Raw genomic sequence first — 27,201 nt, 5'->3', positions numbered from 1 at the left:
TAAAAATAATGTATGAAATATTTAACGTTTCATTTATGATTGAGAATTGTTTAAAACTAAAAATACTAGGCATATAAGATATTTAAAAAATGAAATAGTTTTTACACAATATTACGGTGTAATTTTTTAACTTTTTTAAGTCAAATTTCTTAATATTTATCGTGATTCGGAAACAGATAATTAATAAAAATTTAGCGAGATCACTTACAATTTTTTGCGCGCTGGATCTATCAATACGCGTAAGGAATTGACCGAGAATGTAAAGTATTTTCAACTATGTTAATTATAACAATAAGTTAAATTCAGTTTTGTTTATAGCGAAATCTAGGTATATTCATCAGAAATTAATGGAAAACTTTTAATATCTGAAACCCCTTTATTCCGGATATTCTGGAAGCGAAAATGTATTTTGTTGGTGTAGTTTGATAATATGAATGCATCGAGCTCTGTCTGCTTCGATTGATCAGTTCTCTGTAAAGGTAAATTTCGGATTTAAATCAGTATATAGAATAGGAATAAACCAAACTTTATTTTTTATCCAATGTGTGCTTACATTTTCTATCATGTCCTATAAGTTGCTTTGAGATAAAAGGTAAATTTTGTGGTTTTTATTATCCAGTTGCGTAACAAAGAATTCCTCTATAATTTTATTATGTTAGGGATAGTTATATAAATTTAACGGTTATATACTTTCTAGCGTCTAAAATACAAGAGTCAAAAAATAGTATTGCTTTATCTGATTACTTCATTTTTTCGAGCCGCTTAAGTCATACTACATCGCTATATGTCAACGACCTGTATATAAATAATTAGTCATATGTATTATTATATGTGAACTGAAATATAATATTTTGCATACTAATAGAAGTTGTATAATAAAAATTCAATTATGTGATGAAAATTTATATGAATGTGAATGGAAAATGATAAGTCAATCTTCGTTACTTTTGACTATGGCGATAGAATTTTATTTCGTTTAATATCACCTGTCCGTTTACCTTGTCACATTTAAAATTGTGTTCGAATTACAGACCGAATGAAAAGGTTACCCGTCATATTATCGTACATTTAATTTTAGCTTCCTATAAAGATTTTCTAACTCGCTTCTACTCACTGTCTTTTAACAATCACGTACGTGAACCTATGGCTTATACATTAAATATTAAAGAATCTTTTCAATTTGTTATTAACATTTGAAACCAAAGGAATTAAAGACAGAAACTAATATCGATTACCTAATTTACTTTTAGTTTCTAGTTTATATGTTCGTAAGAATATGATGAACTCTGCACCAATATTTTAAGTAGTCAACGAGATTGTTTCATTATTAGTTTCAGATAATTCAATTGAGTAGAGAGAAACAGTTGCACGATTACTGATAATTTCAATATATTAGGCCAATTAATACACATACATACATTTCGGTTGAGAAAGTTATTTTCATTCGATAAAAACTGAACAGCTAGATAACTACTATTTAAGCTAGATAAATACTATTTAACTTTAATGAATAACCTTTTTGGCGACCTTTTACCAGATTATAGGTCAATTTATCTTCATATTAAAGAGCCATTTCACAACATTGAACATTAATGAGATTTTAGGATTTTTTATAAATAGGCCAATAATCTTTTCTTATCGCTACAGCCGAATGTTTTATAGTATATCTCCGTGTCCGAATAAATCAATATTTGGATACACACAAAAGATTTAGTTCTAAATTGAAGTGAAGGGTACATTTTAATAAATCGATATCACTGGGCTATCGGCGCAGAATCAGTTTACGAAAATTGAAATGTAGTTTGACGATATATATATATATATATATATATATATATATACATATATAATGAGGTTGTGATGAATTACAACTTTAAAATGTTAGAGTTTTAAGTTCTAAAATTTTAGAGTTTTAGAAAATTACCCACCATTATGGCCACGGCTCCAATGCAATTTACACATGATTTTGAAGCGTCATAACTAAGGCATTTTTAAATTATTTTGTTATTAGAGAGGTGGAGAAGGTTTATTGCCCTTTCACAGTTATCTTCTTTAAGTAGAATATACATGGTACAAAATTGTCACATAAAACAATAAAAAAATATTTACTGAGACGTTTTGAATTCGATACCATTGATTTACATTAGTTTCAATTCGAATTATATTATTGGTTTCATTTACAAATTATACCCATATTGAGTGAGTCGGTGTCCATCAGCAACCGTGGCCTCTTTTTAAAAATCATATCGTCTCGTGTATCGAGGTGAAATCAAGCGTGGAGTTTATCATAATTTCAGCCGTAAGGCGACTACTTCTGAACGTACCTACTCGGGTGGAGATAGAAGCGCTACCGTTATAATCAAAAGTTCTTGAATTGCTCATTGTTTAGATCATATAAAGAAATAAAGAAGAGCGAGAAAGGTAACCCCAGAAACATTTTGTAATTTATGCAGTATAAACTCAAACGAATTAAAAGAACTATACTGCACTAGTAAATGTAAAATCGGAGTTCTTTCGTAAGTTCATTGCGCTAATTTAACATTGTGTTTCGATGGAAAGCAATATTGTAAGCTATCGTAACCTTTAAAGGCATGATGCTATACGCAATGACTTCTAACATTTCGGTTGCTAGTCCGTTATTACAATTTCATACATTCGATGTTCTTGAATATTCTTAGTAAATAATAAAAAGGTTAAGTTCATTTAGTTTTTACTGTAAATTTAAAGAGATAATATATCGAATAAAAATATAATAAAAACACACGGGCCTTCAATAATAGGTGAAATAAGGCCATCCTGGTGGCTGTATTAGGCTGGTCATCGCAGCTGCCAGACATAACTCGATGATTTCTTCGAACATTATTGGGTAAAGCATAAGCAAGATCCAGCATTACAGCATGACATCGAAAAGAGTATTAAAGATGCTTTACTAAATCAATGAAAAGTTTGCAATTTGCCCCAAATAACTGATGCGGCCGTTAATATAAAAGATGGAACAACTAAAATTTGACGAAAATTTCTATTTTATTTAATATAAGATTTTTAACAACAATATCACATTTATTTCCCAACTTAAAGAGTTACAATCCGTTAAATTGAAGGAAGCCTAATACTTTTGGCCAAAGCTATTTCATTAATTCTGCAATAATCAGCCCTTATGCATGTATCCAAATAATATTCCACTTTAAATTAAAAAAAAGAACATTTAGTATTGTTTTTAATCAGAAGTAACTTTATATATTCACATATTATGAGCGCCAGAGGGAAATCGAAAATTGTAGGTCGAGAGGAAATCCTCGAGTTACGATCGAGCGATTGCATTGTCACAGTTCCTAACCAGTCGGCTACGAAGGAAAGATAAGGTAGTATCTTAATTAACTTTAAGAAATTTCAAAGCGTTTAATTACAATTATTTGTAATAAATGACCGTTGTAATGTATATTACGTATTGTGTGTCCTCAAAAATAATAAAGATTTTCTCTTAAAGTATTATATACCAGGAGAAAAAATAAATCTGGTGTACCTAAGACTTAATGGCAAACAATTGCTCTGGTGATGTCGTAGTGGGCGGGTTTCGTCACTTGTGTAGCCGACGTCCGTATTGCCGAAGGGTTCTGTATTCTCGTTATTTAATTTGAATAAATAATATTAGTTTTAAATAGTAGTGTATTAGTAAACAGCGTATCGTATTAATGAACATTTATATAGTATTACTGTGACAAAAAAGACGTGGTAATTTTTCATGGACCTTATAAGAACGTTCAAGGTCACCCAGAGATAAATGAAGAGAGTTTTGCTCGGATATTCGCTGCGAGATCGTACCAGAAATGAGAAGATATGTAGAACAACCAAGGTTACCGACGTAGCTCGAATGATTGCTCCTCTGAAGTGGAGGTGAGCGGGACACATCGTTCGTTTAACCGAAGGTCGTTGGGGCCGAAAGGTTATCGAGTGGTGACCACAAACAAGCAGACGCGACTTGGATAAATCCTGCGTTAGTGTGCCGACCACATAGTTGTTGATGCTGGCAGCGCTGGACCGCGAAAGTGATCGTGATGATGATCATTGACGATCACCTCCCCAGTCTGATAGATGTATCGGCTGACATGATGACAATAAGGACCCGACTTCATTGAGTTAGCAAATGTTTCTATGAGCAATGTGATGAGTTCAGAAAGCTCCCATTGCTAGATTTTTAAAAAATGTTCAAAGAAAGTTTGTGCGAAGGGTTATTTCACAGTAATTGACTATTTTGATGTTTACTAGAAACATAATTTCATCTTGTTTAAAACACACAGATCCTCTGAGTTTTTTTCGCCCGTTCTACTCGGCTTTTAGATATTTATCATTCGGTCGATTCAATATCAACATTAGTACACACGGTATGTAAATTAAGAATTGATGCATTGTATTCTACTACTAATCTTTCTACTCCAACACCTATCACATAATAATAGCCCGCGCTATTTATCCGTATAAACAAAGTCAACTTGTTTTGAACTAACAGGATGTCTATGAATAATGAAAATAACTGGTTTAAAATAAATGACACGTACTCTGTTCATTATTCCTAGGATAGAACAATTAACAAAAAACCTTAAGGGTTTTTGACAGTTGATATCACAGATAAAAAAATATTACCTGGGCAATGGTATAAGGTGCTGCAACACTACTTGTCCGGAATAATTTGCTATTTGCTTTCAAGCTGCCCTTTGTTTTTTTTTTGACCATTACATCTGATTGAATTTTATGCCCTTTTGATGTACAATAAATTGTAAATAAATTATTAAGAAAACAGAACTATAAGAATAAAATAAAACTCAATGCACTCATGCGTAGTCGTAAAAATGTAACTGTTTTAACACATTGAAGTTTTATTTCCAACCTAACATTCCCAAGTACAAAGTTTATGTTCCTTCTGTAAAATGAATGAAAGCAATAAAGGTGAAATAGTTGAGAAAGAATTTTATAAATGAAGCGGTAATGTTTTCTACAAACTTGCTATTTATTTACAATCTTCAATTTGAGCCTAACATTACCGAAAAATTCGCGTTTACAATGATTATTTTCATCACTAATTGAAAACTGACCACTCTTAACAACTGTCAATTCATTGTCTTCAATATTTTACAAATTTTTGACAACTTAAACTATCTTAGCCCAAATGTAATCCATGTCATTTTTAAGGTCCCTTATTTATATGGATGGCCAATAATAATCAGACGATAAGAAATATTTATATAATCATTACAATACGTTGTAATGGAGTTATTAAAATTATTATTATAAATTTAAACTCGTAAATAGTAATTCTTAGGTCGGAAAAAACGATTGAGCTTTTCGGGACACAATAATTAAAGACTAATATTCAATAAACATATTAAACCTGGTTCAATACTTAGTAGCGCTATAAATAATATTTTATAATAACATTAGCCACGCTGGTAGCGGTCGCGATCTTATTTAAGAAATTGCAGTTTAGCAATGTGTTATTTTTCAAATCGTATTTCTCTTTAAATTTTGTTTACGTTAATACATAATGTTCCAAAAAAGATTGTTCGCTGATTAAATATTACATTTATTTGTTTACTGCCTTAAGATTGCCTATTATATGTTACATACTTTATGAGGAGGGTAATCGTCAGAATTTCATTTAAAATTAATCTAAATTTTTATTTATTTTAAACAGTGTGAGAATGTGTTAACATTGTAGCCAACGCATAAATTCTCCAGAGCTTGAGTGCTGGTCTCTTTATGACGCTGAATGAGTTGCAGCCGGTGCACACTCTTCAACCATAAAACCGTGCGCGAATCCCATTCGCTTAGAATATTTTAAATTTTGCTAGTGCCCCTGTAATAAAGTCATAGTTACATACACTTTATATTATATTTGCTTTAACATGTCCGCCAATTCAATACTTCCCATGTTAACAAAATTTTATTTTTAACTATTGTTTCAAATCTTTTATAAATTTAATTTAAGAATGTTTTATAACTGCAAAGAATAAAATTTTATTAGTAGTAAGCTGACGTTGAGATGTTAAAAGTAAAACTCACTATTGGACATGGTCACAGCTATTGGGGCAACAGGGAGAACAAATTGTACTACCTTTTATTTTTACTTTTATGTAATAGAGACGGCGACAATAAAAAAAAGTTTAATCTAAACAAATAAATGTAATCACTTTGGCTATGACATAATGGGTTAAAATTTTAAGTAATGCTGCATTTCAATCAACATTTTATTTCAGTATTAAAACAGCAGCAATTGTACATCCTAGTAATTACGTGTCAATCTTACGCCCATGTTGTCTATTTAATCATTCAATACCAAACTACCTATTTTACGGATAACGGGATAGTCCAAAGTTCAAGAGAGCGTCGACGTTCATCGGGGCATGAATTGAATATTAAATTTCCAAAAGTGAAAAGTAATGTTAAAATTTTATCATTTAAAAGAAACTTAATCAAACAAAATATAACTGAATACGACTAAAATAAATACAAGGCTTAGAAATTCCCCATCCCTTTGTTCGTATGCATCTCGAAAGTCATTTTAGTGAGTGTGTAACGTCAAAGTAACATGTTTTTGCTCTTGCATAAAAGTTATCATGTCATAAGCTTATAGACGTAAAAACTTGTGTAAGCTTAGACAGTTTTTACTTAATTTTCTTTGTCGGTTTTGAGAGTTCATTAAAACACGAATCCGTAGTTATTTCTTAAACGGAAAAATCATTCATACAATCGGAGACAAGTTGTAATATAAAATATTTACATTAAATAACAGTTTTGTATTGACAATTCTAAATTAAAATACAGATTCATTGGTTATAGGTAAAGATGTGAATGTATAGCTCACTTGTCAGCAAAAAGCTTTGAAGCATTTACACCTTTTTCAAATCACTCAAAGTGATTACTCCAAATTTTTACTTTAACATATTCTTTCTACTGGAAAGCAATAGGCCAATGACTTCTGGCAGCACAAATTCTGTAAAGTAAATATTAAATAACTTCGTAGTAATTCGGTTTACAATTGTTAAAACGCTCTTTTTGCTATATTAACATTTCCTTATTTATCATTTCTGAAACTATTGATTTTTGTATATTGTGTACCATATATTAATTGGCAAGAAAAGAGCCTGTAGTTCAATTCTCGCTACGTCAAAATAAACTTAAGTCAAAAACATGAAGCATCGATCAATACTCGTATGTTAATGTTTTATTTCATCTTTAATATTTAATGATAGTTGTTTCTACATTACTATTACACTTATTACGTATTTAATAGATTAACTGTAATTTATAAATAATATCTAGCTCAGCTAAAAATCGTCCCTGTTAACTTTTGCTTACATCTTTTTTCTTTTAAGTTAGTAAAATTATTCTAATTGAAATGTTTTGTTTCAGAGCAACTATACAAAGTTTCTGAAGAATTTACACACAGAGCAGATATCCAAGCTCCATGCGAAGAACCAGCATGAGTGTGATTTACTCGAGGACCTGCGAACATACATCATCAAACGTTCCGCGATTGAAAAGTCGTATTCAGAGGTGAGATGTTTGCACCTTCTGCTCTGTATGGACCGTATAGAAGTTTTGTTTTATATTTTTTATTAACTACTAATACAAAAAACGTGCAGTCGTGTACGTTGTATTTACACGTCTATATTTTTGCAGAGCTATATATCTAAATAAGCTGAGATTTCAGTTTTCCATTTTGTTCAAAGCTAAAACACGTCGCGTATTATCGTATTATTTAAAGACATATTTTTAGATATGAATATCATTCCTATCTATGTGACGTGTGTATGCGTAATAGTCAAAATGTTAACAATTCTAGGAAACTATTGTTGTGTTAATAATTTGAATAAATTTAAAAGATTTAAAGTCAAGTAAAGATTATACTTACTTCAGCATGAAATACTTCTGCGTAAAATTTATTTAAAAATTTTTTTAATAGCTGTCGTTAGTTTTAAGAAGCGTCTAATTAAAAAAAAATGTCTTAACTAATCGTATTGCTATTTTACATGTATTGAATTTATAATTACGAGATTTTTCAATATTTACTTTTATAGAACCTACTTTTTACTGTCCACCTATGTCAATGATAACTTCGCGAAAAACTTGGAGTTATAAACAAAAGAAGTCAATGTGAAAATTTATTGATGATTAGATTATTACTATTGTAATAATAAACAATAATAAATGAATGAAAGAGATGGGCATAGATTAACGGCATCTAAGTTTTAATTTTTTAAATAATCAACAAGAATTTTAAAGATAATTTGCTACTGACAATAATCAAGTTGAATATATGAATTGAAATGAAATAAATAAAAAACTTTCTACTAGACATTAAAAATATTTTTATAATTGGTATTACTCTTTAACTTTTAACTACGACGTTGCTTTGATTTTATTACGCAACACTCTCACACACGCACAATAGAGGATCGCGTACAGTCCCTGGCAGCACAAAGCTTTGGGCTTATTCATTTTGGCTTTCATGGCGGCTAATTATTTCGTGTTTTGAAATGAGTAGTACATTTACATACTTTATACTATTTCCAATTTCCACTATAATAATTTAACTTTTTAAGCCTTTTGACAAATATATCGTTTATATATATTATGCTTTATTACTGACAGTTATTTTAGCAATTTCAGAACGCATAATCATACCTTAAATAACCCCATAAATAAAGTTTTTTTTTTTTTTAAATCAAAACATTGACAGATGTTTTGTATAAAAGTGATACGCTCTTTGAAATATTGCAGTGGTTTTATAGGTATTTACATATGCTTTAACGGGGTGAATTATAGCTCATTTATCAGAAAAAAGCTTTAAGACTTTTATACTTACTTCCAATCATCCTGTATAAAGTGATCACTCAAAACTCTAATAGATGACAAATAATATGCAATGAAATTAATGTTGATATGCAAAAAGCCTTATTTTGGAGAAACTTTTTCTTATTAGGTTATTATTACGTCGTTTATTATTTCAATATTTACTAATTTTTGAACAGGGTTTAATATTTAAAACTATTTACTTTATATAATGATTAACGATCAGGCATCACGACAAGACATCATCAGCCAATAGTAACTAACTTATTGCATTTAAATTTTTATGGGTTAAATTTACAATAAAAATCTTATTTTAGAAAATTTTGTTTCGTTTTGCAAATTTGCAAAAATTCATATATATATATATATGTATGAATTTTTTGCAAATATATATATATATATATATATATATACCAATATTCCTACAAAAGTGAATGAGATGTATATACCAAATATTAACTCAAAGCTATCGCCACGTATATCTTTTTCATTGACATATAGTTAAACTATTAATTCATTATGTCCATTTTTTAAATTTAACATAGTAATTAAAAGACTAGTATTTGAAGTTCACCTTGTAAAATATCCGCTTTATTTAGCACATCGATACCGCAAACGTACGTTTCTCGCAAAACGTTTTGATAATTATTTAGTACTATAAAGTGTAATTAACTAATAAAAAAATTCAAAGTCTAAACAATTAATACAGTTATTTTCGCTAGCAGTTTAACTGTGTGCAACCATTAAACACATGTTGGTTCGCTGTAAAACAGTTGTTTTTCCACAGGCCTTGTTGAAGATATCGTCGGCCTATCTGAATAAGAAAATACCGAACATTCCAGATATAAAAGTTGATGGAGCTGAAGAGAAATGGTAATTATTTTTCTAAATATTTTTATACTTATTGTATATTATGCAAATATCTTTCTTATTAGCTATGCGTTAAGGGAAAGAAAACATTAGTTAATATTTTAATTTTCGATATTTAGAGCTCTTAAAATAAGAATTAAAATCTGTTATTACCCGTCTGATTCTGATTTATCAATTTCTATACTTATATTGAAAATACAAATATTACTACAATACACGGTCTATTAGAAAGCAGTATGTTTTTTTTTTTAATATTTAACTCGTTATATTAGTTTTATTAATATGATCTAATTTTAATGAAATTATTTAAAGAAAAACTTTTGTCATTTATTTGAACTTGTTAGTGAATGAAAATTAGTTAAGAAAGTTTACTGCAAATTCTCGCCGTTTACGCTATAGAAACGACACAACAATTGATTGTTTACTCATAAACTTTATTGGTTTATAACGAGTTGATTGGAAACTTTTAAGATATTTTAAAAACAAGGAAAGTTATGTCAACAAATATTTTAGTTGGCTTCTCTGTTATTGTAAACTTTTAAGCCAAATATTTTACTTATTCTTGTGAACCAATAATGTTAAATAACTTCAATCAATATACACCTTCGGTTAAAGAACGTAATTTTTATCGTTGTTTCAAAAGTTTTTTTTTGGTTTCTGCGGATTAATATGCTATAAATCTTAATTCCGTAGTTTCGTAGATTAGCAAATTTAGCCTTACGCCTTAATTTAGTAATCGATGAGAATAATAGCGACGAATTTGCATTTGGTTTTTACAATCTGCGCGCAGCTCTTACTAGTGCACGTGAGCTTGGAGAAAGGATTCTGTTGTTTAATTATCATCATATCAGCCGGTAGATGCCCAATATATGGCATAGGCATCTCTAGGACGGCCACGATGACCGATCTTGCCTTATCCGCATCTAGCGACTTCGCGCAACATTTACATTTATTATTTAAGTCCACCTATCTACTCAGTTTTTTTTTTTTTAAATAAATAATAAAATTAAATATTTATTAAGGAGACAACTGCAACTAAATTTTGCATTTTACAAATTACATTTCACAATAAACAGGTAATTACCCACTTTAACTCCTTTTTCGTTAGGATACTTAAACTTTTAATTATAACAGTAATTTTTCATTGTATTGACGTATATAACTTTAATGATATCTAAAATTTAGGCTATTATTGTTCAAGCGATTAAAGTAATATTAACCTGGATGTTTTCTCAAGGTGCTTCACTGGTTACATTTTGGCAAGAGAGACAGGCATTCCGCGATCTAATTTCTCCGTCCTCTTTATATTACCGGTTTGAGACGAAAACTCTTTGTTGTGGGCTCAGCCCGTAAATCAGAATGAAGCCTTTTGCTTCGTCGTTTATAATGAGTACATCAAAAATAAAATTGTTTGCCTGCATATGTATTTCTATTTAAATATGACGTCGGTATCTTCAAGAAGAGAAGTCTGATGAGTGATTACGATTTTAATAAGTTTGTAGTAATCAATTAAACGTTGTTGTGATTCTTACTTTAGCATAATTAAATTATAATTACTAATCATTTGTGTTATAATTGCTAATAAACACGTTTGTTACTTTTGACCACTCTTTTTTGCTACTGTTATGTATATTTTATGTAAATTATACCTCTAGAATCTTGTACTCTGTTATAATTATGAGTACAAGGGAATAACTTAATTGCCGTCGACACAATTATCCCTTATTATCACTGAAGAGAAGCGTCGCACACTATTTCTAGCCGCCTCGAGTAATTATTATTTCATATGTATATTATGTCGACCTATCTACCTATTCCCGCATGAAATCATTATTTGAATATTAATGTATTCCTTTTAAGATTTCTACCCACAAGATGACGCACATGTAAAGGTGAACGCACAAAGTGATTGGCGGTAAAATTTTGCAGCTCAATGGTTCTCCTTATTTAAATATAATGTCAGGACTTTCTAGACATTGACAGAGAAAGTAATATTAAAGAATTTACTAATTAAATCTTTATAAAAAATTCTTTTAAATTTTTTCTTGCATTGCGATTTATATTATTACGGTTTTTATGGCGTTGACAATATAGTTAGAGATTAAATTTGTTATTATTGCTTAAATGATCAATGATCAGTTATTTCGTGAAGCTGTAGAGAATTTTTTTCAAAAGGAATATATCCTTAATTTTATTTGAAGCATTCTGTTTGAAGATTACGTATGTATATTGAGAGAATTCGTCTTTAGCAGATTTGAGCAAAGTCGAAACTCAAATTGAAAATTGGGTGTTGAAATTTCACCAAACTGTTGCGATATTTGTTTGTATATTGCATGTCCAAGCTAAGCTATTGCCTTTTGATATTGAAATGCTATGTTGCTGTCTATATTTGCACAGCGAAGTTATCGGTTTTCTTACTATTTATGTTCGCTATATCTGAATAGTGGAGATGAGTTTGAATAATGTAACTCAATATCTCATATGATTCATAACTATGGCGAAAATAGAGTTGTTTTCGTGGTATTTTTTGTATTTATTAATAATGTTTTGTTGCCGTTTCAAGAAAAATCAGTAGAAATCTATGTGAAGTAATTATTAATTTAAATACCTAAATTAATTAAACTTGGATTTTGTACGAAAATTACTGAAAATTAAATACAACGCACTTTTTCACCCCGTGTTCAATCAGCTTGCGTTATTTTACTGTCGCGAGTGGTTATTAATTAAATATTTCGTTTCGTTTGTTTACTTTTTGATACTATAATCTTATTTTTTTTAAAAAAATCATATATTATTTTGACTAATTTAATTAAAATGAAATTATAAGGAAAGTGACTATCGATTTCGTGTTAAAATTTTAAATATTTTCTTAAAGTAGACATTCATGCTACATCAGTATTGAACGTACAGTTACGTTTTATAAAAGCGATTTGCCGTTTTTATTTATGCCAGTAAGTAACGAAGGACGGGGACGTTCGCTCAATGGTAAATTATACAGCCCGCCTGTAACAGTGCTACAAATGGTGTCATAATATCAAGTGCGGCACCGCGGCTCTCTCATTCTCATTGCATTAAGAGAGACGAGACCGTTCTCTCATTAGTCCTGTACTCTCACTGGCAATAGGACCCTTAAATAGGAAAACAGTAATAGTAACGCAATTGCGAAAACTATCAATTAATGACAAACATTATAAATTTAACTTTTAAAGTATAGTCTAACACAATTTTACTTACACGGGTATTTCCCAATGTGCGGTGGATCATTATCATATTAGCTAAAAGGCGCCCACTGCACTGCATAGGCTTCCTATAAAATTCGCCACTGTAACTGGTCTTTTGCTGCTCGTATTCAGCGACTTCTCACAACCTTGACCATGTCGTTGGTCCATGTAATGAGGAGCCCACCCTATGGAGCGGAAGATATAAAAACCGCGATTCTTCCTTGTAAAAGACTTCTTACGAAAATTACACTAGAATACATCTATACCATAAGTAAATATCTGAAAAGCAATCGAATAATTCGTCATTAATACGTCTACGATAAATTACGAATTCAATGTAATTGAAAAAATGTTTCTGCGAAAACAATAAGTCCCTTAGATTCTATTTTGATAATTTATAAAATTAATAAATATCTATCTGTTTATTTTTTAAAAAAAAAAAAACCTTTTATGTAATGGACCTCGAGTTAATCCATTAGGTGACATTGAATTCCAGCATTCATATGTTTGTAGCAGACTTAATGCATCGTAGTGAAAAGCGTTGGGACATTTTTCATTATACACGTATTAGTAATCTGTAAAACACTATTTAATTATACGAAAAACTCTTTTTTAATTTTTTTTAATGTAACATTTACATGAATTGTATTATAATAAGAATTATTAGGTAATTGAAATTTTAAGAATTTTTTTATTTGAAACCTAGAAGTAAAAACTACTAAATATAGGTTGGGAAAAATATGTTATTTGATTTTTAGATTCTACGGTCTCACAAAGTTTATGTTATAATTTAACTTTGTTAATGAATTATCCATCTTGAAGTAATTAAAAATTACATAAAGAAATGATAAATTGCGGTTACGTATTGCAGAAAACCAAGTATTCGGCTAGTTTAAAGCAAAAAATACGAACATAGGCCTAACAGTTACATTATATTATCATCGATTTCCGAAGGAATCGCATATTTTCCAAAAAAATCACAAATTCTCGTATATCAGCTGAACGAATGATAATTTCTGAACATATACATGGGGGTGAATTTGAAATTAATATCTATTATACATTAAAGTCTCCTAGGCTACGTTTGATCCACCGGTCGTGTTACACTGCACTACACTTTTGAAAAAAAAACCGAAAGAATTTAACAGGAATCCCAACATTTATGTTAAGGGTACATATTAAGGTTTTTTTTATTTGTGTAAACTTTAAATTACAAGCAAGTATAATGAAACCTCTGATTTTTAAAATTATCCTAAATAGCAGTATGTACGAAATATAGATCGATATCAAAAATCCTGGCAATAAATTAGGATTCCCGATATTTAACAAGCTCGCGATTTGGAAACACTGCTCACTGAATACATCTCGAGTAATGAACTATTTCACCAGAATTGCTGATTTGACTTAAGTTCTTTGTTATTTAATCCACAAATTTATTGCACAACTTTTAGAATAAGTAAACTATTAAAATAGTTAAAATGTGTCATTTTATTTATCATCATGTCTGCTGATATACGCCTACTGCTTGGTCCACCCACTGTCGGACTAGCCACGTCGCGTCTACCGGCTCATGGATGTTACCTGAGAACCTAACAGCCGCCGGTAGCACGAGCGATTGATTTGTATTAATTTGTTATTATTAACTGTACTTTATCACATATATGAACTATATATTTTCTATAGGAACATGTGGAACGTGTGGCGTACCGTGCTAGAAGAGAACGAAAAATTAGCACGAGCGCGTTTAGCAGCTTGTGAAGTGTTTCAACAGCAGATTGCTGACGAGGCGAAGTTTCTACGCCAACATAAACTTAACGTCGCCAAAAAGGTAAGAATAGATAAGCATATAAGGTAGAAATAAATGCTAATTTAGAGAAAGCGACTAAGAATATTTAAATAAATTTAATATTCATATTGGGCGCACGTTCATCGGTATTTGTTTCCAATTATGGTATTTCTAATTCAAACACATAAACAAAGAAAAGGATTTAGGTCACTATCGGAATTTAATATGATGCTTTCCAAGTAAGGAACGAAGTTACTTATTTAACAACTTGTAATGAAGGAATTATTTGCTAGAACCTGTCTTTTCTAAGTAAGAGAGAGAGAAAGAATGAACTAGCACATTTATAAAGCACTAAAAATAAGGAGTAGTGATCTTCAGCGAGGTAAATAAATTTGCCCAAAAAGTCCCTGTCCCACAAAAGATAGGGGGTACGAGAGGCCCCCAATAGCGGGGGCCATAAAAAAAAAGATCTTCAGGAGAAATCAAACGCTTCCATATGATTAAATAAGCTATTATTAATATACAGAACTTTTTTATCACATAAAACGCCTTCATATATCTTAATGAATAACTTATGTTTATTTCGTAGATCGTGCAATAAGAAAAATAATACTACTTTTTCAGGCTAATATGCGCGTGTAGTTCAAGAAAACTTCTTCTCTATTGCAATTCACTTTATATTGTTTCTGTAATAAGATTTCTTTTACAAAAAGCATTAATTAGATGCTCAAATACTGGATATTATTTTCTTCTTTGTTCTTCTTATTTTATTTTTACTTGTTAACGTTTTCATTCCTCAAAGTTAAAACGGCTCCAGTTTCACCGTTAGCTATTAGAAACAACTATACTTTTATTATTTCATCGGCTCTCTCATAACATAATATTTGAGAGCGGATACCGCCTCAGATTTTTGCTTTTATTTTGTTATGGTTTTATGGTGTACTGTTTCTATGACACAACGATTTATGTTCTCTCTATAGCGCGTTGATCTTTGGTAGCGACTTTAAATTCCTACAACATTTTCAACACTCAATAATGTTTATAAGACGATAAAAGGTTATAATAGTAATTCTGTTTGACAATCGTAAAAAGATGGATCGCAATATGGATGTGTGTGAAAACAAGATATGTAAAACAGGTCCTATAAAAATTTGAAGAACTCGCTTTGCACAGGTATATACCAAAAACTTCATGCACTAAAGCCAGCTAAAAATATAATAGATATATTTACAAATTCAAAATGTTTGTGGGAAAGAAAATTATGTTGCACTATAGACACGATGAGTTTAAAGCTAGTGTTTTGAGAAATAACACGTCTATTTCCATAACTAAAGAGAGTATAAATTTCCTCTTCCGGCCTTTTGAGGTAAGAGCTTGCGATATTAATCAGCCATGTTGCATTTTATGATTAACTTTAGAAAATCAAATTTAAAGCTAGAAAGTTGCGAATTCGTTTGCCTATGACCGGTCGCGAATCAAAGGACACAAAGTAAACGAATTACCGGTGCAGTTCCTGCACTAAGGACGTTACACTGGCGGTTAACTCGCTCGATTTAACTTAGTTTCGTAAACGTAATGAATTGAATTATGTATCGTTTTGTACAGGCTCATAATTCATTTGGCTGGCTTAATATCACAGATATTAGGTAATATAGATAAATATCACATAGTCAGAAATGATTCATAAATGCTGTTAAATAGCAAAACAGATACGCAGAGGAACTAAAATAAACGATTTATCCTAGCTGATTGGTACGTTAAATTGACAGTTTTCGGATTATGTAACGCGCAGAACTGCACACATGGTCGCAGCAGTTGTAAGGATAGAGAATAGAGAGCAGCAACCTAGAACATCCGCCCACAAGGTAGACGAACGACATAGTTGACATAAAAGACGCTGAAGACAAGTCGTTTCGAACCGGTATTATTAGAAATATATGGTCGAGGTTTAGGTCCAGCAGTCAATTTCTTTTGGCCGAAATGATGATGATGATTAGACAGCAAAAATGTTTTTTTTTTTTAAATTTGTAAATGGCAAATACATCATAATTTTTTAATGAAAGCCCTCTCAACTTCTGTTGTGGGTTTGTGTTAATTTCGTAAATTCCGTAAGCTGATAAAAAAGCCATTCAAACTTCATTCAACATTTAATGATTAATGCTCTGCATTCATTATACGTTCGCAAAAATAGTAAAGTGATAGATTACGACGAATGCGATTATTACAAGAGACTAGATACGTTCGTGGACCGCTTATTACAATATGAAAGAACAGAAAATCAACTTCAAAATAATCATAATACGGAAATATACCTCCATTTCACAGCACCCAGACAAATGCAGCAAAGCGTAAGAAGAAAATAGAAAAAGTTTTCTTGTTACAAGCCTCGCTAAGAATAGAAGACTTGTTTACTTGATGGCTGCTCCGGGCCGTAAATTTTACACAAACCTGATTAGTATTGTCTATAATATCTTGTGGAAGGAAATATGTCTAAAATAGGCTTTCTACGATAGCTCTTTCTCGGCTTCTTTCTTTGTCTTTCTTCGTTTGCTTGATGAGTTCTGGAGTTTTTCGTACACATAGCCAGAAAGGACAGCCAAAACCTGAAACAACCGATGTGGACTGGAGAACTCGTGGGTATACGACTGCGAGGTCGTAGTTTCATCAGTTAGTCGGAATAAATCTGCTTGTTTCTTGACAACATTCTACGTACTCTGTTTCACGTTGCAAAGCTGACAAGTGGCGCAGAGCATAATAAAGATTCCATGTGCAGGGAAAGACAACCCTCAAATTTTGGGACTTTAAATGCTTTGTGCGGAATGATTAATTCTAGGTGTAAACGGGCGAATAAATATCTTGTTTACCGTCTGTTAATGAATGATATACCTTATATAAAAATCAACGGTTTACGAAATCATAAACAACATAATGATAATAAAGTAAGAAAAAACTTTTTCAAAATTCGGATGACTATGTATTTTAAAATTAATTGTTGTTTACTATCTATCCCGGTAGACTATGTACTGCCAGAAGTTACTGACCTGTTGTATTCCAATAGAAAAAATAAAGCAATCTTACATACTTCAGAGTGATCACTTTATACAGGCAACGTGGAAAGCTTTTATATCTACAATCAGTAACCCTGTATAAGTTAAATTCGTTAAAAAAATTCTTTAATTTGTACATCCTCGTTATATATGGAAATAACGTTGATAACTATTACTTCTTTTACTTTAAAATAACAAAGAATAACTTTAATAACAAATTAATTAAAATACGTTAGACTATATTTGATTATGGCTACTGACTAATAAAGTTTCAAAAATAGGTAAAATTTACTTAAAAAGACTATTTCCAAATGGTCAAGTCTGATTAAAATGTAGACTAAAATTATAAATACGAGTATATTAACTGACAGATAGGTCACAAATTTAGCTTTTCTCGTTTCAAAACTTTCTAAAAAATCCCTGAACTTCTTTCTTAAAGTAAATAGCGCTAGTTTCTCCGCAAATAAAATTTTAATAATTTACATAGTTTCGTTGTACCATATGTATTTTACACAAATAGGAATTAAAAATTTATATACGAAAAAAAAAGAATACTTTGTATGCAGGATTAGAAATTTAAAGAGGAACAAATAGAATAAAGAGTTTAATCATTTATCAGAGTACAGATTTGCTGGCCCAAGCCCATAAGGAGCTACAATTGACAGTACTAGATGTGGATAAGACAAAAAAGTTGTATTTTGATGAAGAACACACCGCACACGACGTTCGTGACAAGGCTAAGGACATCGAGGAAAAGTAAGTTTTAAGTTGTTCCTACAGCCATATTTTATATATTTAACTCCTAGAATACGAAATGTTAAAACCTTTTAGTTTTCTTTAAACATATGGTGATGCAGATTATGCGAAAATAATGATATTAGTTAAATCAAGGTTTTTAGTTTTAATTTCAAGATATTTCTCGTATCATGTGGCATTTAGCGATGTACGTCGCTCGTGCAACACACAGCCATTGAGGTCGAAACGTTTTCGAATAGGCACGGGTAGGATTCCCGCTAGGTGGACCGACGACATAGTCAGAGTCGCAAGAAGTCACTGGATGCTAGCTGCGCAAAGCAGATCATTCAGGCAATATTCGGAGGAAACCCATGCCATGCAGTGGTCGTCTATCAGTTGACAGGAAGATAATGATGAACGATTAGATATTTGATTTTTCGTTAAATATTTTCTCACATTGCTAAAAAGTATATATACGTAATAATAAAAAATGTCCAATCAAAATTATGTTATCATTAAACTCTAATAAATCTTAAAAAATTACCTGCAACCTTTTTACATAATAGTTCTTACAATGAAAAATTTTATACTTCCGTAGCTTAACGGACAGAGCAACTGAAGTGACAGTCTTTAAAATAAATCGCGTTAAGTGTATTAAAATTAAAAATTGATCCGGACTTTTTGCACTGTTTTATTAGTCTGGAATAGTAAATACAAATCGTTAGTTCATTAAATACCAGCTGTCCACACCCCGCTTCAAGAATTTAGCCACCTAACCCCTGTACGTGTAGAATTTCGTGAAATCCGGTCTTAGCTGAGCTTTGTTCGGCGAAGGGAATATTTCTAACAACTTTTAAATCTCTAAGCCTTATGGTTTCGGAGATATCGTGAAAAGTAAGTCAGGTAGAAACCTGTTATATATATAAAAATATATACTATCAATATTTTACACTACAATATATATACGTTTATAAAATATATTTTACATAAAATTAGTTGTTACAACAATGTAACAGTTTCATGAATAATGAAGTAATTAGAAATTAACATCATAGAAAAGAAAGCGCAATTTAATTATACTTTATTATATGTTATCGATAGGAAAGGTAACAAAAATAATTTCATATAAACTCAATCTAAGTAATACCATGTTTAATTACGAGGGGGCTGTATCTACTATATTTAAATTACAAGTACAGGAGAAACAAGGAATAATATAGGCATTATTCAATTCTGCTAATCAAGCTGTTTATACGATAAATTCTGATTAAGTTTCAACGCTTCATTATACACTTGAATGCAAATCCATTTACTGTGTAATATAACGTCGTACGTAGTGCTTCATATTAAAAAAAAAATACTTAAAAAATATCATTATTTACATCATGTATAATAGGTCCAAAATTATTCAGTACTTTAGCGAATCTTCGAATTTGGTATTAATTAATATAGCTTAATACGACATTGTTAAGAGGAAAGAATACAAAACATATAATGTCTAACATATATACACATATACATATATATATATATATATATATATGCATATATATATATATATACATATATATATATATATATGTGTGTGTGTGTGTGTGTGTATAAAATATCTAACTATAATTTACCATGAAACCCTCTCCTCGATTGTTTGTTGTAAATTTATATTTACAAAACATATATACATAACATACATACGTTTTTTAAAATTCAAACCAGATTAATTGCTATTCCCAGTAATCATGCACAATTTTTACGAAGTTTTTGTTTTCCGCTTAGATTAAAAAAGAAAAAGGGTTCCTTTTTCCAATCCATTACGTCGCTGCAGAAGAACAGCGCCAAAGTTTCATCCCGTCGTGATCAACTTGAAGAGAAATCGACAGGCGCCAGAAATGATTATTTGCTGAGCATTGCTGCAGCTAACGCACATCAGGTATATTTATCTAACGTAATTCCCGCGAGATATTTATACGATCCTTAACGTAAATATAAAAAAATATGGCAATTAATCTGTCGTTTCCAGAACCGCTATTTCCTAGTGGAACTGCAGACGTGCATGCAGAATATGGAATCGTCTGTATATGAGAAAGTTTCAGAGTTTCTTACACTGATGGGTCGTACAGAGCTTCTTACTTGTTCTGCCACGCAACACTCTTTCGGCAAAATAAGGGATCAGGCTCAACAGCTTACAAGGGAGTATAATCTGCAATGTATCTATCTATACTATCCCGTCCTTAAACAACACATTCAGGTAAATGCGTGACGGATCTATGTTCTTTAATTAACATTCACTATTCTTTATCGTTATTGCTTAAATTGTTATTGCTTCGTGTAGAAACTAAAATTTAAATTACTTTTCTAGTATGAGTTCGAACCATGTGATAACGACCCAGTTGAAAATGTGACTATGGAACACGAGTCTGTATCACAGACCCTCGCACAAGAAGCTCGTCGTTGGGCAACTCGTGTAGTACGCGAAACGGCCTTGGTGAGAGATGCAACGCGGAAACTACATCTTTACCAAGGCATGCGAGATGCCGGACAGAAAGTGAGCTTTATCATCGACACGAATATTTGAATTATACATTTCTTTCCAATCTCTTTCCCATATTTCTAAATTTAAAAAAAAATTATGCATAGGTTGATCCTAACGACCCAAATGGGCCAGAATTAGAAGTTCGAATGGATGAATTACGATCAAACATCCGTCGATCTGAAACATCACGAGCCAAATATGAGGCGCGACTGGAGTGTTTGAGAACAAGTGGGGCACCAGTCGATGAATGGCTTAAGGAGATTGATTTGTTAGCGGTACAAGATACGCTTCCACGTAGCAGCAGCTTATTAAGCGTTCGTACTGATGCTTCGGGAGCAGCCGTAAGTAGAGTTATAATTAAACATTCTTACGCTATTACTTAAAGTAAAAATGTTGTAAAAATTATTGTTAATTGCAGGATCAACCAAGCTCTGACTCATTCTATGACAGTGATAACACCGAAGGAGAAGCGGCCACGTCTGCCGCTGCCACTGTGGGTACAAGTGGTCATCAACGTACTACATCCGATTCACAAAATGAAGAGGAACAAGATGATGATGAACAAGTTGATGGTTGTGAACTTGTTAAAAAAAAACATAAAACACTAAAATGTAACAAATGATTAACTATAACAATTTTAATTGACAGCTGATTTAGAAGAGGAACGAATGCGCATAGAACAGTTAACCGTTGGGTGGGATGACCCGACTCAAGTTAATTGGGGTGAAACAGAACCAGAACCTGCGGCTCCGGAAACCACCGAACCACCTTCAGCTCCTTTGTACAAGTGCACAGCTTTGTATTCTTACACAGTAAGCAACACCTAATTAAACTTTACTTAATAATAAAAATGTTACAGTGCAATTCATTAATATTTTAGCTACATTTTCATGTTATGAGTCAAAGCGACTAAGTTGCTTTGCGGAATTGTGTTTGTTAAAAGCCTGTGCAACATGTTTATGAGCAGAGCGTAATTTTAATCATCAAATTACTTTTTTGTCTTTTTACCCGTGTGACCACTTTTAGGCTCAAAATCCAGACGAATTATCTATTATTGAAAATGAACAATTAGAAGTAGTTGGTGAAGGAGATGGCGATGGTTGGCTACGCGCACGAAACTATAGAGGAGAAGAAGGATATGTACCACATAACTACCTTGATGTGGATAGAGAACAGGTATGTACACAAATTATGCTAAAATATAAACACTGTTAGCAACTAATTAAACCAATTATATTGTTTAGCCTTCCAGCACACCTGGACTTGTGACTCAAATATCATTTTCTTCGGTGGATTATACTGTGGAAGGGGAAGATGCGGACGTGGTGCAGTCACCAGATCAGATATCAGTGATTTCAGCTCCAACAGCTAAGCCCGAAGAGTCAAAAGTAGAGGAAGTCACCAAAGTTGAAACAGTTCAACCAGAACAGCTTCCGACACTCGGTTACTGCTTCGCTCTTTACGACTATGATGCGGAAGCTTCTGATGAACTCAACCTAGAGGAGGGCCAGGTAATTCATTAAAGACCATTTAATTAAACATTTTAGCGACTGTCTCAAACTGTTTTTTAAACTAAGATTCATTTCGATTAAGATTAATAGTAATCAATCACCAATTCATATGCAGATGATTCGTATCATCTCCCGCGAAGCTCACGACGTAGACGATGGTTGGTGGCGCGGAGAAGCTAACGGCGTAATTGGCAATTTCCCGTCGTTGATTGTAGAAGAATGCGATGAAGTAAGTATTTATGAAATCAATAAAATTTGAACACTTTGAAAATTATTTTAATTGTTAATCATTGTTACAATTAACACCAAACAATACATTATACGTATTTAGCAAGCGTATGCGTACGTACGTACACCAAGAATAAATCATCGGGATTTCTTAACGTAATTTAATAAAAAATGGATGCAATTTTTTAAGATTGTTTATAAAAATATTCAAAGAATATACTTGTCTTTACATAATTTACATTAAAACCTTCATTATAAAATAAAATTAAGTACATTTTCAAATTTAGAACGGTGAGCCGCTGAGTACTGGAGAAGATTGGACTCCTCCTAGCTCTGCACCACCTGTATTTGCATCACCACCAAAATCGCCACCCGATGCTGGTTATGACGATGAGGGTAAAATAATATTTATTTATTCTTCTCTTCGTGTTGTAATTTTTTTATACTCCTTAACTCAAACCGCTCGTACTTGAACAATCTATTTTCATATTTCTTTTCTGTCGTTTCAGTTTGTCTGTCTTTTTACAAGAATTGTTCCGTACGAATGGTGACATTTTTTAAATTTAAAATCGAGCTGTAATATTGGATTGCGTAATCGTGCGTAGTAAAATTTTATTCAGTTGATGACGCGTTAGTAGGCTTTTTGGCTGATTAGGTAAATGTTTGTCCTGATATTTTAAACTAGTTTGGCCATAAACGTAGCTAGTATTAACAAAATGCGACGGTTACGATGGATTTACTGCTATTTTATATATTTTGTTAAAACGTGATTGTGTAATTGATTTATGAAGCGAATTTTAAAATATCAAAAGGGATTTAATTATTTTGTAGCGTGAATTGAAATTATATATTTATAGTTTGAAATTATCAGAAATTATCAAGCATTGTTATTAACCGTTGGAGTTTTGTATAGTAATAAACCTGTTCAATGTTTAATAAATAAAGTTTATGATAACATCTTTCTATAAATTTATGAATTGTTAGTTCTAAAATCCAGATAAATTCGACAACGATTAAACGGTAAAAAGTGCATGAACTCGGTTGCGAATAGAATTTTAAATGAGATCAAGTTTTATATAATTATCCCCCAAAACGTCTTATATATTATTCTTCGCAACTCAGAAGAACGAATGGCCGATAATGCTCTGTGTGAAAACATGACATCGCTACAATATGGTGACAAAACATATAATGGTGCATTTCGCAGATGAAAACTATTTTACATTTGAACAGCTTCATAAGAGGAGAGTGATACTACGAGGCTTGAATCAAGTCTCTTAGTAAACTTGTTGATAGTGATTTCACTCAAAAATCTTGTCATCTTATGATTTGAGAAAGCAAGAAAGACAAATCGTGACAAAATAAATGAACTACATTAAAGCTAAAACTCTCTTTTTTATTTTTATTAGCGGTACATATGATCAAATATTGTAATATTTTTCTTTTTTCTTCTTCATATTTTTTAAGATTACGTATTAATGAAATAACTTATGGCCATACTAGGTATTGCACGCTTTAAACATGGCAGTAGAATTTGTAAAGTATTCCGGTGCAGAAAATCATAGGTCATTTACATTATCATGTGTGCATGTACTCATTTTTGCACGATTAAAACTGCGATGTTATTTTTTAACTCACTACTCGAAATCACATCGTGAAAATTAATTCGTGCCTTGCCATTTAAGGTATGCATTGCCATGGAGAAATTTTTTTTAGTGTCAACTTTACAAAAACGGAATTGGTATTCAATAACTTTTTGAACTTACACGATTTTCGTGTTGACTGCAATGTTTTTTTTTTTTTATTTCTACTTTACAGCACTATCTTTACCAGAACTTTGTCTGTCTTATTTAATCTAATCTCCCACCCTTTTTCTTCTTCTATCATTTTCTGAAAAATAAACGAATGTAAAAATATTTATTCTTTTGAATAGATTTTGCTAAGCATTTTTGTAAGGTGAAAACATTGTTACAGCGTACTTTTAAATATGTATTGATCGGTATAGGATGACTGTCAGGTACGGAATGTTCATTCTGTCGAGTAGAACCTGGCAAGAAACTCGTTAGATACTCTTTTAACGCCAATTAAATAATATTTTTGTTATGACCCATTTCATAACAATATCCTCGTGGTTTGTAAGGTTTTAAAAAACAATTTATCGGAATTAAATCTATTTTCTTTTATTACTGCTACTACTCGTAGTAGTTGACTTTTGCCTGGTGAGACCTTAAGCGGAGTTTTTTTTAGTGTTGATCGACTTTATTTTTTTTAAAAAAAGTGTAATACAATGGAGTCTAAAGAGAAATTGTTATATCGCCAGTGTAATTTTCTGTGGTTTAAATAAATTGGGTACATATATCCCTGGACGCTGCCAGTGATCATGGCTGACAACAACAATATAAAGAGCGCTGCTCCTCCGGTCGATCCCCCGCCGCCGCCGCCAGCAGATCTCGATGACTCGATGGACAGCCAGCCGGACTTCAGCTTTAATTTAGAGCTAAGTAGGAACCAGCACGTGCAATATGACACGCAGTTCTTTGAACAAGAACCGAGCAAAGCTCCGACGGCATCAGCCGTCACCATCGTCGGTAAGTAATGAAGTCAGCCGCGAATTGTTTCATAAATTTGATATTTTACACAAATTATAAACTGTCTCACATTTTATGTTATAAGAAAATGGTCAAAACTTTAATCTTTTTAAAGATGCTCACAATTAAAATTAAAAAATTCTTTGTTGAAGTAAAATTACTTAAAATTATAATTTCATTTTAAAAAAGTAAAAAAACGCATTTACTAATTTAAATATTTTAGTTTGAATTTCTAAAAATGTAATCGTTAATTCTCTCCGAATTCTTTTCCATGCTCCAGTCGACGAAGTTGTCGGTGAAAATATTGAAGAAGAGGTTTGCTTTTTATTTATAAAATACATAAGCTTTATTTTCTTGCTATGAGACAGTAAGCGTGCGTCAGCTGACATGACTTTTAAAATATTTTTATCCGTCTAAAGTTCTCTATTTCGAGATATGGACTTGCAATAACATGATTTTTTTGAATGTAATACTTAAAAAAAATATAGGCCATTACCATATTGATTTTTTTCTTCGAAATAGGAATTGATTATTCTCTTAATAAATATAAAAATAGACGAATTTATTAAGTAACCATTAAACTAACAAAATAGTTTTATAAATATTTTTGGAACGAGGAGGAAGATACGTTTATCGCGTTAACTAATATTTAAACAAAAATGAAAACGTTTTTATAATATTTTATTATAGAAAAATTGTAAATTTTGTAATAGACATTAACGTAATAGTAATATTTATTAACATCACGTTCCATATTCTCATTAATAGTATAATAATAGCTTTTCATTTTGCATGAATAAAGCATGCAGAATACGTTAATATGACAGGTAATTAAATTTTAATAGCTTTAAAATTAGTAGTCCATTGTACTATAGAGGTTAAATAATAAGTTATAATGCGTCAACATTATAGCCTTTATGTGAGTGTATCACATATAGTGATACAATAATTTGCCTGAAATTTTGATTGCAACCGACATAGAATTTATAATTTCAAGATTTTATTGCAAGGTATTAATATTACAGGAAGAAGAAGTGCCCGCCCCGCAGCCGCCGCCGCAACCGAGCAAGCCTGCGCCGCTAATTGTTGAGACCGGAGGGAGTGCCTCCGGCCTGGGTGTGGCGCAAATTGTGATCACAGCCGCTACGCCAATGATCGAAGAACCTGACCAGCCCTTCCCTCCGCCAGAACCGGATCCCGAACCTCAGCCAGACGAGAACGAAGACGAAGAATCATCTCTTTCCGAGCAAACTGCCGTCTGCCTACGTGATACCGGCGACGGTCCGACCTATGCTGTCCCTCACCCGACCTCCAGCTCGACGGCTTCTGAAGGTGAATCCACGGGAGCTTCAGTCGCCTCCGGGCCTCCCACCGCGCCGCAATCGCCCCCTCTAGCACCTCGCGCCGGACGCGCATCCATCCCTGACGAATTGGAACCCGCGCAACTCGCGAGGCTCACCGATCTTAAAGAGTCCAACGCTTAGATCTAATATATGCGCTGACTGAAACCTCGTTCCCTAACTCTAAGCCTGTACTCAATGTCTTTGACCCGTCGGAATTTATCATTTGATAACGTTACATGATCAAGTCATGTAATGTTTTACTGTCACTTCTAAGTTATAAATAGTCCCTGTTGTCAAAACAACCGATCATCTCTTCGGATTTATTTTGAAAAAAGACCGTTTCTCATATCTATCTTCGATTACTGTTTTTTTTAATTTTTTCAATTCCTTCAAATAAATTTACTATATAGGTCTTAAGTCTTATACAGACTTTTATACTCAGGTGAAAGTTAATAAGTAGTTAGGTTATTTTTACATTAAATAACTGAC

At 31.8% G+C, this 27,201-nt stretch overlaps 1 protein-coding gene across 1 annotated transcript in view; it reads left to right on the top strand.

Annotated features, from left to right (window-relative positions):
- nwk (nervous wreck) overlaps positions 1-27,001 on the top strand; it is a 44,281-nt gene extending 17,280 nt beyond the window's left edge. The window contains exons 2-18 of the mRNA XM_068763917.1: positions 7,408-7,551; positions 9,638-9,723; positions 14,625-14,769; positions 18,394-18,530; positions 20,286-20,439; positions 20,530-20,757; positions 20,869-21,054; positions 21,147-21,383; positions 21,461-21,614; positions 21,691-21,854; positions 22,069-22,218; positions 22,287-22,553; positions 22,669-22,782; positions 23,069-23,177; positions 25,157-25,369; positions 25,650-25,684; positions 26,395-27,001. Coding sequence (XP_068620018.1) covers positions 7,408-7,551; positions 9,638-9,723; positions 14,625-14,769; positions 18,394-18,530; positions 20,286-20,439; positions 20,530-20,757; positions 20,869-21,054; positions 21,147-21,383; positions 21,461-21,614; positions 21,691-21,854; positions 22,069-22,218; positions 22,287-22,553; positions 22,669-22,782; positions 23,069-23,177; positions 25,157-25,369; positions 25,650-25,684; positions 26,395-26,853 — 2,982 coding nt within the window. The 3' untranslated portion in view covers positions 26,854-27,001. The remainder of the gene's footprint in view (positions 1-7,407; positions 7,552-9,637; positions 9,724-14,624; positions 14,770-18,393; positions 18,531-20,285; positions 20,440-20,529; positions 20,758-20,868; positions 21,055-21,146; positions 21,384-21,460; positions 21,615-21,690; positions 21,855-22,068; positions 22,219-22,286; positions 22,554-22,668; positions 22,783-23,068; positions 23,178-25,156; positions 25,370-25,649; positions 25,685-26,394) is intronic.
- Positions 27,002-27,201: the final 200 nt, after the last annotated feature.

This window comes from Battus philenor, unplaced genomic scaffold (assembly GCF_028537555.1).
Source record: "Battus philenor isolate CCGP_79_NKW_IND1 unplaced genomic scaffold, ilBatPhil1.0.hap1 SCAF_1, whole genome shotgun sequence".
Lineage (NCBI taxonomy): Eukaryota > Metazoa > Arthropoda > Insecta > Lepidoptera > Papilionidae > Battus > Battus philenor.
Note: the sequence above shows the minus strand (reverse complement) of the source record. Positions and strands in the feature narration are given on the sequence as shown.